This window comes from Pholis gunnellus (genome assembly GCF_910591455.1).
Source record: "Pholis gunnellus genome assembly, chromosome: 12".
In the NCBI taxonomy this organism is placed as follows: Eukaryota; Metazoa; Chordata; class Actinopteri; order Perciformes; family Pholidae; genus Pholis; species Pholis gunnellus.
Window position 1 is genome coordinate 18,812,419 of NC_136539.1, and position 12,326 is coordinate 18,824,744.

At 43.6% G+C, this 12,326-nt stretch overlaps 1 protein-coding gene across 1 annotated transcript in view; it reads right to left on the reverse strand.

Moving 5' to 3' along the window:
- The window catches only part of fn1a (fibronectin 1a), a gene marked incomplete at its 5' end in the record, with an annotated part of 32,815 nt that extends 21,083 nt beyond the window's left edge, over nt 1–11,732 (reverse strand). Inside the window, 12 exons of the mRNA XM_079170616.1 lie at nt 2,469–2,612; nt 2,799–2,927; nt 3,307–3,462; nt 6,664–6,840; nt 7,316–7,498; nt 7,708–7,905; nt 8,506–8,664; nt 9,360–9,497; nt 9,717–9,848; nt 10,188–10,325; nt 10,474–10,599; nt 11,603–11,732. Of these exons, the coding sequence (XP_079026742.1) occupies nt 2,469–2,612; nt 2,799–2,927; nt 3,307–3,462; nt 6,664–6,840; nt 7,316–7,498; nt 7,708–7,905; nt 8,506–8,664; nt 9,360–9,497; nt 9,717–9,848; nt 10,188–10,325; nt 10,474–10,599; nt 11,603–11,732 (1,810 nt within the window). The remainder of the gene's footprint in view (nt 1–2,468; nt 2,613–2,798; nt 2,928–3,306; nt 3,463–6,663; nt 6,841–7,315; nt 7,499–7,707; nt 7,906–8,505; nt 8,665–9,359; nt 9,498–9,716; nt 9,849–10,187; nt 10,326–10,473; nt 10,600–11,602) is intronic.
- Nucleotides 11,733–12,326: the final 594 nt, after the last annotated feature.

Consider the following 12,326-nt stretch of genomic DNA (forward strand, 5'->3'; position numbering starts at 1 on the left):
GGAAAACCTTGCGGTAGTGAGTTTTGTCAACCGACATGAGCTTCAACATGTGTATTGTGTCCTTAGTGCATCTGACAGCACATTGACTAAAGTTGGGTTCTGTCTTGCAAAAAGTGGCGGTCCAGGCTTAAGAGTAGCTTAGCAGAGAAAGAAAAAAAAGAGATCAGCAGAAGCTCAAAAATGTTGGATCTTTACTGGTTTCGGAAGTGAACAAAGGGTATCAAGTCATCTTTAATGTAAACAGAAGTCATGTGGCAAGCAGACTCCTGACATAAGCTGTGCTGATAGAAACTGGTAGCTTCTATAAAGAACTGAGGTTTACTAACCACTTTTCCAAATAGCAGACCTGTAATCAAAGTTTCTGAGCAAGTGGCTCGGTTAACCAGAAGTTGCTAGCAGATACACAAACCTCAAAAACAATCTGGGACCAATTACTGCCTATTACAGACCCACAGGCCACTGGCGAGGGTAAGGGTTACATAGAATCAGATGTGGGACGCAAATGAAAACGGATGCACACTTGCAGTGGATAAACTGCATGTACACACACACACACACAATCTCTCAGCAATACACACATGCACGTTCATGCAGACATCCTCTTTACTTTGCACACAGACACAACATTAATTCTTGATGCAGACAAGAGGCACAGCAAGGTGGTGATAAGGACCACAGCAAAGGGAAGTGATGTTGAGAGTCATCCTAACAATAAGAAATACCCCAAAAAGATTAAAGATTAAATTACACTCCAGACAAGAGATAAAAGCAGAGGGAAGAAATGAAAACAAACTTTTTTTTCCGGAAGATCGTATCAATGTGCGGCTAAATCTGAGACTTGTGAAAACCCTTTAAAAAGATCCTTCACTGGGATTTTCCATTTTTACCTTTTATGGTGTTTTCCCCAGTAAGCCAACTGACTGAGTCTGGATTTGACTCTTGCTGCCCTTAAATCTTAGCACGCTGTATTTTGTGTGCACACACACACACACACACACACAGACGCAGAGCAAGTTCACAGCTGGTTGCTATTATAGCCACTTATGGAGGACTACTGCCCTACATTTTGTATCTCCAGACAACCTGCTTCACACACAGGGAAAACAAGTAATAGTTCAAATGTTCCTTTACACAAGACTTGTCAAACCTCAAGTTCTGTCTCCACTAGCATAGCTTCACAGCCTCGCTTATTTTAAAATGTAATAGCAGATACACACCATAAAAGCCCATCATACCGTACAAGTGCATCACCATTTTAAGAATCAGGATGGGAACAACATTACATGCCATACAAGGTGAAGAACGTGGTCAGCTGTAATGACAAAGGGGGCAGAATACTAAAAGGTAAACAACAAAGAACTGTGTGAAAGCTTTTTTTTGGAGAAAGTCGGTGTGCAGTGTTGCTGACTAGCCTTGCTTGGTTTCCAGTCAGCAGGAATGAGGTAACTTAACCATCACGGCTGCATAATGTTGTGTAATGAAGCATGATGACTTTATTCTAAATAATGCTGACTAAGTGCTTAAACTCTAAGACACGATGCTTAATTTAAAGTGATTGCTAAAATCCACAAAACTGTTGTTCAACAGGCTTTACATGTGTGCATGCGTGTGTGTGTGGGCGGGGGGGGGCTATATACACACACACACGTGCACTGTGATGTTTTGTACAGCTGTGGCAACAGCACAGGGGATGCACCACATGCTAGCAAGAACAAAGGCTCAAAGTAGGGGGTGTATCTGTTAAAGAGGAAATCACACCCCCCGCCCCCCCCCATCGCTGTCTGTTTCACATCAAAGTCAAGGGCCTCATTTTCAAGGTGACTTAAACAAATAAATTTCCCTGCAGGAGATGGCGCGTAATTTGTTGGCTCATATTACCATCACCGAACACATCCTTACTGCGGATTACATTATTACAGCTACCGTGAACATTGCATCCTTTCTTTACCCTGTACAATACAGGCATCAACCTGGCTGTACTATTTAAAAAGACCCAAAGCCTCAAACAACTTACTGACACTAAAATGAGATGGTGAGAGGTGCAACCAAGTCTGAAACAGCAGTCAACATCATACAAATAGTACCAGGGACTGAGACAGGTTCAGGAGTGAAAAATGACAATATTGAGACTTTTCTTTCTGAAAAAGGTGACCAGGTGGAAAAGGACAAACAAAAGAGAGAGGCAGAAGTATATTAATGTATATTAGGGGTTTTGCTTTATGAATACATTCCTGCAACATTGATCAATGCCAGATGGCCAAAACATTTCGTTTTTCTAGTCTCCTGTAGATAAAGTGACTTCTTCTCATTGTGTGCGACCCTCCTCTATCATCATAAGTCAATACAGACCAGATACGTTAAAGGCACAGCTTCCATAGAAGCTTTCTCAGTGGTGACAAATGTATATTGTCTTACAGTATTATACAATATCAGTACATTGCCGAACCCTAATGTGTTTAACATCTTACCGGGGTAGGACTGCTGAGGCTCGCAGCTGAGCTCTCCGACGCCATTGCCATAGCAATAGCACTTGTACATGACTCCTTGGATGACTTTATCCCAAGACTCCCCAATCTTATAGAAGGCTCTCGTCTCCGGCTCCTGGCACTGATCTGAGGACAGAGTCACATAAAACCAGGTGATGTAACAGGGACCGCACAATACTGCAAACTGAATTATTAAAGAAATTACTAATTGCAATTTTCTAACCGAATTTGGACGGTTAAATCAGCTTAATGATTGTGATTTAGTTGGGACTGAATGAACACAGATAAAAACCTGTAACAAGGTAAACTCACCAACGGCATCACACTTCCAGCGACCACGGCCCTGTCCAAAGCAGGAGCAGTTCATCGTGTAGCCCTCCTCATGTTGTTTAGTGAAGGTTTGGTTCACCTCATAGGTCAGACCATCCACAATACACTGGTCTGCAACAGACAAACAAACACAGATTAATGCATTTGCATGCAGGAGAAAAGTCAAAATGTAACTTATTTTCGAAGTACCTCACTGCTTTAGCACAGCTGCTCTTCTGAACTGTGTGTGTGTGTGTGTGTGTAGGCGTGCGTCTCTGCGATGCAGGTGCAGCTGAAGCCCCATAAAGCGCAGGTGTGCAGCCTTGCTTTTTAACCTTTTGGCAGGCGAGTGGTTTTGTCACCTGTGACCTTTCACCTCTTCACTCAGAGTATTCTAATATGACTCTCTAATTATTACGGACAAAAACACTGCCACGTCAGCAACTCTGATTCACCCGTTCTTCCTCTATGTAACCTATTCCATCTCTCGCTGTAACACACACATACAAACCTTTAATCTGGGAGTAAGCAACACAACTCCATTCTCCTCTGCCATTGCCGACGCAGGTACATCGCATCATGTGACCCAGAACATCGTGCCGTTTGTCCCACTGCTCTCCCATGCGGTACATCACCCCTTCACTGGTCGTACACACTTCTTCATGGTCTAGAAGACACAGAAGGACAAGAAAAAAAGTTACAAAAGCCCATGCAAATATGTTGGGTTCTTGATTCAAATCAAGTTTGAAGAAGTTTTTCCTGGATTGGAAGCCGGACACAGCTGTCTCATGTCCTTGTGTATATGAATGGCTGCGTGTGTTCACCAGATGTTCTCCCGTGATTAAAAGAGCGAGTAGTTTTTATTCAGGAAAGCTGCATAGGTACTTCTGCTTAAACTGCAACATTCAACACTCCATACAGGGGAGGGAGGTGGAGGTAGAGATAAAGGGCATATATATTGTCTTGAAGCCCAGCCCAAACTTTTCTTAGGCATGCAGAATCTGGACCGGAGCCAGACCATCTGGTTCCTTGGACTAAAGATCATTTGGACTTGGTTTGGTGGCTATGCTACAAAGCTGTGGCTTGGGGCAAAAATACAGGGGCCGGAGATTTTTTTTGGACATGGTAGGGAATAGTCAAGTACCCAGGCGGTGGTTTTTGATGTGCAGTAGCCAGGCCTGGGGCTCAAGCTAATTTAGCATTTGAATGATCCAAGTAGCGGCCGGTGAACAAGGTTACAAGGTTATTTTATTGTCATTGTACATTCATTACATTGTAAATGTCTCTTTAATTGCTGTACAGGGCTTCTCCTGTGCTATCAGTATGGCTTAAAATGATTGGAGACAATGTCTGGATGCGTTTTCACCCCACCCTTCCCAGATGTCTATAGCTGGAGGGTGACCTGGTGCTCTTTCGCAATGTAAAATCTGTTCTCCAAGCATGGAACTGCTTCAATCTGTTCCAAAAGGTCTGAATGTATTTGGCATCAACTAAATGATCTCTTTAAAACCAGTCTGTATTTTCTTATGGTAATTGAACTACTCTTTTTAATGACTCTGAAAAGGGCCATTTAAAAACGTAACTGGCGGTTTGAACATTGCTTTGCAGCCAGGGACAATTTCCTCCAGGCAAAACCAATCACTGCTTGACGGTATGTTAGCAGATTCCAGCTGAGCTGCAGAGGAAAAACCAAAGCTCTGGTGATCTTGTTGAAGAGGGGCCGATACAAATAATTATGGCCATATTTTTCAGGTAGAGAGAAAACAAACAGTTGATCTAACAATGTTAAATGGTGCAGTTTGCATAGTGGTGGTGGAGACAGAGCCGCTACCATCCCAAGAGCACATGACAGACACCAGATCAGCCGATCCAGACTCTCCCCGGAGGACTGCCACAGGTGGAGCAGAAGGGGCTCCAGACTATTACTGTTCTTTAAACACCGCCATTAACATCTCAAGTGCCATGTTTGTTTTGACAATCCCTGTGAAGCCATTAATGTCAATATCAAAGAACCCCTGCTGCTTTGATTGCTGGACTGAGTTTAACCCGCTCTGGCACTGGCTAAAGGGCATAACGGCAGTTTTTTTCCCCCCTCTTTAAATCTCCAGAGGGTGTTGTTAACAACAGGGTGTCGGTCCAAAGGTGGATCCCAGGATTGAAGTAGGCAAATAAAAAAGGAATTCTGGAGAAAATTGTAGCTTTGAAAAAACCCAAGAAATCAGCACAATCTATTATGCCATCACTTGCGATGTGCTTGTTAAGTACAACATAAAACAAGGATTACTATTCTACAGGCTGTCCATATGCACCCGTGGTAACTCTAAACCTCTGCACACAACCAAATCCTTTGACTTCAGAGCAGAGTTAAAAAAAAGTTTCTACTTCCTAAAATGATCGCCTATCTGTCTTGCCACGCTGCGTTAAGAAACTACAAACGATAAGTTGTTACAAGATAAAAATTAATCCAGCGCTGCATTTCTCTTAGAATTCAAAGACTGCTTTATCTCAGATAAGTCTTCTAGATGTTTGCACAGTCTACACACTGCTGCCAAACAGACTATTCCATCTTCTGACCATCTACTTTGATGTAGACAGCAGTAAGAAGGATTTCTTCTTGAAAGCAGAGCTAATCTTCCTTCCTGTTTGAGGATATCGTTTCACATCCGTCTGCACTTAATTCGTGCACATACTAAATTCAAGCAATGCCTGAGATAAACCTCAGTGTTCGTCTACAATCATGTTAGTTAGCCGGGAAAGATCCCGACATTCACCGCAATGCCAAAGGAATCACATTTGCTGTGACTATGCAGCTGTGTTTGTATCAACTAGCTTTGGCATTATTCAACATGACTAAGTGTTGTTGTTTTTTATAAATTAGACCATCAGGCATCTTATTCAGACATCAACATGCATTCGCCTGATATCTAAAGAAGTCCTGTAGATTTTCATAGTTTATCTCTTTGTTAAATGGTATGTTGGTATAATCATTACCATATCATTACTCCTTCACAGACATTAGTGCAGCGTTAATTACCCCCTAGTGTTTCAGCCTCTTTTGTTACCTGTGGAGACCTAATTGACACCTAAACAACACAACAACACATTTCTCACAAGGCAGTGACTTCAATGCGAGTTTGGCTACGCTATAAATAAAAAAGGTGTAAGAACTGTAAATTAGATGTTGTCTGCGCCATCAGCCCCGACTCCTTTTTAACATCAATCTGATAATAGCGTTTATGTAAATTAAATAAGGTTGCCCTTCAAATCTTTTAATTGCCAAAGAATAGTCTTATTACAAAGACTATGCGCCGATTCAGACTGGGCGGAGATACATTTCACTTAAGAGTAGGAGGGACATTGTAATTAGCTGTGCTAATCACATTAGTGCCCCCTGTGGCGAGAAAACACTTCTGGCTCGCAAACAAATATTTTGGAAACTAATGTGTGTGAAAAAGAGTTTTTAAAGTTGTGTTTCCTTTTTTTAAAGGACATTTGAATGATATTTTAAAATGTCATCTATAATGTGCCACCACCTCCAGCCCCAGCATTTGGAATGCATTCCAACTAACTAACTTTCAGTGCATACTGCAGCTGCCCTTACAAATCATGGATCTGTTGCATGCAGTATGCATTTAATTGGGACATACTGCTCCGCCATATATCTGCTGTGCAGAGGATTGTGGGTCAGAATAGTCGGAAAAGCATGCTTGCTTGCATACTGCAAAATGCAACCAGATGCAGTAGGACATATCTTTCTGGCATACTGAACAGTATGGTAGTATGGGTATTGGAAGGCACAGTTGTAGTCTCTCTGTCCCCCTTCCTCTCTCTCTCTCCATCACACACACACACCCACATACAGACTTACCAGCCATGGGACAGAATCCAAAACGGTGTTCTGCATCATAGTCCGTTGTGGTTCCACACCACTTCATGCCATCTCTACGACCATCTGCAGTACAGTCGGTGTAGTTTCGGCCATTATAGAGGTAGGGGAACTGGCAGACAGCACCATTCGAATTACCGCCTCGTGTTGCCATAATTACTGTTAAAAAGAAAAACACAGCCATATAAATTGCCATCACTATATAGTTATTAACAGCCAACCCCCAATACAACTCCTGCTTTATACATACTACCAAGCAGAATCACACACTTCAGATAAGAACCAAGTGCTTGCTGAGGCACTGCCAGGGTCTTTCTTTTAAACTTGTCAGCCAGACTAGTCGGTAAACTTAGCCCTGAAAATACCTATTCAGAGCTTTAAACAGTTGTTTCATCCCCTGTGGTAGATGCTAGCTAGTGTTAGGTATCTGCAGGGACAAGCTCAATACCTTTTCTGGGGAAAGACCCTTTCTGGACAGCAAAAAGACACCCTCCACTCTCTCTCTTCGAATGTCAAAATAATAACGGTACACCAGTATGTGTAGAGCTAATTAGTTACTTTCAAATCAAGGTTGCTGTCCAATTTCACTTCAGAAGTCCCGCCTTTAATAATAGCATTCAACACATCTGCTCACCATTCCTCTCTGTACAGAAAGAATATTTCTGGTCTGTCTCGAAGTCAGAGGAGGTGGAACACCAGAGCTGTCCATCACTGCGTCCATCAGAGATGCAAGAGTGGTAGGTCTTCCCCTTGTAGACAAAGGGAAACACACAGGGCTGACCTCCGGAGTTGCCGCCGTACACTGGAGCTTGTCCATCTGTATGAAGACAGGAACACACACGGATAAAGTAATGACTAAACATACAGGTATGACCATGAGCTCATCACCTCAGTTGCATTCACATGCTGGGTTGTGTCCTTAATCGTACAACTCCACAGTGAGCTTGTTGCATTCCAGTTCACAAAATTCTTATAAAATGATGGCGGACACTGTTTATTTGTAACGACAGAAGGAACATATCTTACCCCACTGTTCACAGCTGACTCCATTGCCAAGACAGGTACAGATCAACTGCTTGGTTCCCTGGCTCTTCAACCAGCGCTGGCCAATGAAGTAGGAGAGACCTGCATCCGTCCGACAGGGACCCTCCTGGGGAAGCTCAGGATCAGTGGCGGGATGGAAGACCGCAGGCTGGATGTTAGTGATCACACGAGAGCCAGTGCCTGGAATGAAACGTTGGATCCAGGTCACGGGGGATATCGCATAAAAACGTCCCAAATTAAAATCTACCTATTAGGTGATGGTGCAGCTAAAACATAAGACATGTACTTAATTTAAACACCAGAACAAACACCTTTGAACATGCAACTGTCGGTGGAGTTAAGGCCTATGCATGACTTCGGCAGAAACAACATATAGTTGGTGTGTTGTACTGTATAACGTACGAAATGTCTTTCATTTCAACAGAAACAGCACTGTACCGAGTTGGCTACAATGAAGCTTTCAATGAGTTTACTGTCCCTGAGTCACGACAAGCATGTGTTCTTGTCTCACACCCAATAATCACTTCAAACCACTTCAAGCACATTTCTCCCACCAAGTTTCCCATGTTTCATTTCTCCCTTTGCATTTCACCACCTCTCTTTCTCATGAGGTCATGGTCATGAGTTAATAGACCCGTCTTTCTCCCTTCAACACTTGGCACTTCTTATCTCTCCCTCCTCACAGCATCTGTCTCTGGTATACATTCCTCTCTCCACGCACACAGCAGGAGAAAAAAAAAAAAAAAAAAAGGGACAGGCATATTATCATTCATTTCTCACCCAGGCTAGTGGTATGAAGTGAAGCATGTCGCTCACACTTCCACTCCCCTCGGCCGTTACCAGTGCACAGACACTGGAGCTCGTGGCCTTGGGCGTCTGTCTTGGTCCAGGTGTCTCCGATGCGGTGTGAGGTCAGAGTATCCTGGTCGTTACAGCGATCTAGGAGAGAAGTGAACGAGAGGGATTCATTAGAAATAGATCGAAACTGTGAGACGGCATTGTGGCCACTTTTGGATGGGAGTCTGCAGCGATTCTGTGGGGAGTAATTCCTCCTGGCCACCAGCTGTTTCCATGTGTGTGCCTTGAGATTTTGTTGATAACTTGTTGAGCAAATGCACGATAACAATTTATTGATAACCTCCGACACGAAAACATCTAAGGCCACCCTGGAGTCTTGCATGCGACAACAAACCAACAGGGAAATTCTCATCTGTTACATCAGCCAGCATCATTAAAGGAGGCAAGTAATGGTCCCAGTTGAAAACACAACTGGTAAACATTTTCTCCACAGCCTGTTAAAATCTTCCAACAAATCGCAAGTTTCGCTGTTTGCCTTCAGCTCTGCCAGTACGACCAGAGAGTATATCTGTGTGGCGTTCCATTAGGATTAAGCTGATGTGTATTGACACGTTAAAGCAGCATTTCATTTAATTTTCTGCTTGTGTGTGGCTCTTAATGATGCAGTTTTCCCTGTCTGTTTTGAACAAGTAGATATACATTTGTATAGATAGAAGATACACAAAAAGAGAGCTCTTTGGAAGTTAGATTGTTGTGATGCTGCTCTGCCCCATACAGATTACATACAGTGGCAGGACAGGTGACACTCCCGATAGATGAAAGAAAGGGTTTCTTACTTCTGGAAGTGCATGTGATGCGTCCGCTTCCTTCTCCCAGACAGGTGCAGTCCACCACCATCCATCCCTGGTACGGCTTCTCCCACGTCTCCCCAACAACATAGGATGTTCCCGCGGAGTTGTCGTAACAACGCTCAGCTGCAGGAAACAGAGACTCGTGAGCTACTAAATCAAATCTTTTTGTACCAAACACTCAATACAAAAATACCCTGAAAATTAAGTTTATACACAAGAGAATGAAGAATACATAATAATCTAATCAATCATCCCAAAGTTTTCTGGCAGACTAAAATCAGACAGTTTTCCCAGCGGGTAAATCCAGTCGTCTGTTAGTCAGTGGCTGTCTGAATGACTCACCGACAGGTTTGCAGGTCCACTCTCCCTTGCCGTTTCCCAGACAGACACACTCCAACATGTAGCCTCCTGTTTCATGGGGTCTCCTCCAGGTGTCACCAATCTTATATGAAGCCCCACCCTCATGACAGCGGTCTGGGTAGACAGAAAGAAGAAAAGACGAATTTAGACTGAGGTCAATGTGCATGCGTGTGTTTGCACAGAAAGAAAGCAAAAGAAACACACACACACACACACACTCAGACATTTCTCCCATTATCTAACCACCGGGCTAACTGCTAACAGCTGTACAGCACCAGTTGCTGATCAGCTGAGGAGAATATGGAGATTAACCAGTTTACTGGCATTGGACTGGCAGGCCAGGATATACACAGAAACACATGAGGATGTGTGGTCTGGGGTTAGAACAGTTAATGGCAGCGGGGCAGCTCCTTGTAGAGCAGGCACTCACACAAAACAAAAACACAAACTTACTGCCGATGGTGCAGCTGATCTTGCCCCTCCCTGATCCGATGCAGGTACAGTCCCAGATCATGTCGTCCTTGGGTCTCTCATAGGTTTCCCCCACAGTGTAGGACTGCTGGTTGATCTTATCGTAGCACTTTTCCTCTGCTACAGTGGGGGGGGGGGGGAATAGAAAAAGGGTGTTTTATGTTTGTTTTGAGGGAAGTGAAGATGGGCTGATGTGGGGATGTTTGGACAAAGCTTTAAAAAAAAAATGAGATCAACACACACACACACACACACACACAACACTAACCTTCAGGTTTGCTTTTACACTTGATGCCAGCGACTCCATAGCAGGTACAGACCAGAATGCTGCCCAAATATGGTCGTTCCCACTGGTCATTAATACCATATAACTGACCATTCTCTATGCAACCATCTGACCAAAAAAAAGAGAACAGAAAAAAATGCGGCTAATGAGACTTTGGCACAAGCTAGAATCAGGCCGCAGGAGGTCAAATGAAACGCACCGCTTCCCTTTGCTCTTACACTAAAACAAATAGAGTGGAGGGAAAATGTGAGCGAGAGAAAACACACTCCACCTCGCACCCCCGCACCCCCCCCCAAAACACTGTACCTGCTTACCATGTCCTGTTTCAAAGTGGAAAGACAAATGAAGCAACTGGAAAATGGTACAGCCCATAACAACAAAACACATAGAGCAGTATTATTGGTTTTTTTATATAGCAAAATAAGCAAACCCCACATTGGAATAAACATATAAACACTCCACCCCTGAATGTGTTAACTCCACTTCATAAGGCCCCCAGGGAGTATTAAATCAGTTGCACAGAGTGGAGAATTATATCCACCTTTACTCTTTCTCTCCCCCACCAGGCATGTTCTTTGTTCACATCTCATGACTTCACATGTCAACAGCATCTTTTTTTTTTTTTCCAACTTTAAAAGAGTTTTTACTTGGGCCTAATTTTTTTTTTTTCTCTCAGGAGCTTGGATCATTAGCATTCACACACGGATGAAGTTGAGGAGATCAGAAACGTTTTTTTTTTTTACTGTTGTTGAGTTTAATTTAATGATTCCAATGAAGATCAGAGGATCATAGAGACTGATTGTGCTTTTTCTCAAACAAATACACAATGCATTACCTAATCTATGGGGTTTCCAATCGATTTAAGAGCAAATCCTTCAAAAATGACACTATAGAGACACGACCTGAAAAGATGCGTCTTATAGAAAATCCATGTTGCTTTCTGTCTCGACAGCTAAAAATGCCAAACACATGATCAAAATGAACTGTAATTTAATTATTTACCCTCAAACTGTGAGGTCCGTCAAGTGACCTCTGTTGGCCCCCAGCTAAGAAGCCGTTTACTGCAACACCAAATCTCTCTTGTGACTAATAACTCGGGGGAAACACTTACCCTGAGAGACTGAGGAGACCTGATGCTGCTGCGCTTGTCGCCGACTCCTGTGCGTTCCTCTGGGCATACAGTTCACCGCGCTCCCGATACAGAGCGCCACCAGCACCCTGGCTATGGTGCTGCCGGACATACTTTCTTAATGCGAGCCACCCGGCTGTTGCTGAACGCGGGTACAGGTGCTCCTTGTGCAAAGTTTAGTTCTGAGAGGTCGGTTCCAGTGCAACGCTTATTTCTCTGCCGCGCTCCAACCTCCCAAATCAGTCTGCTCCTCTCCAGTCTGCGGCCACAGTGTGCAGGTTACCAGTCAGTGGGAGTGATTTATCTGGGCATGGCTTAGTTTCAGCCGGAGGAGGGAGGTCCAACAAAAAGACCGACTACCCACGCAGCACGTAGACGAAGAGGGCAGACCAACTTTTACGAAACAAAGATGGTTACAAATTCCAGGTCTTTCTCTTACTCTTTTTTTATACCTATGAGGTAAGACAGAGAAATTATTTTAAAAGTGTCTCCATGCAACCCGCAACACAGAGGCAAACACACTTGAATGTGTCGTTGATATCATGACACAGAGGCAGTGCCCCATGAGCAGATTTTAATTACCCAGTTAAAGATGTAGGGTGCTGGATCCAGAACCATCCCACTGGCTGTAAAAGGTTGGAGTTTAGGACCCTGTTGGCCACAAGGCTGTCCTCTGCCTGCTCTCTACCTTTAACATTTCATCCAA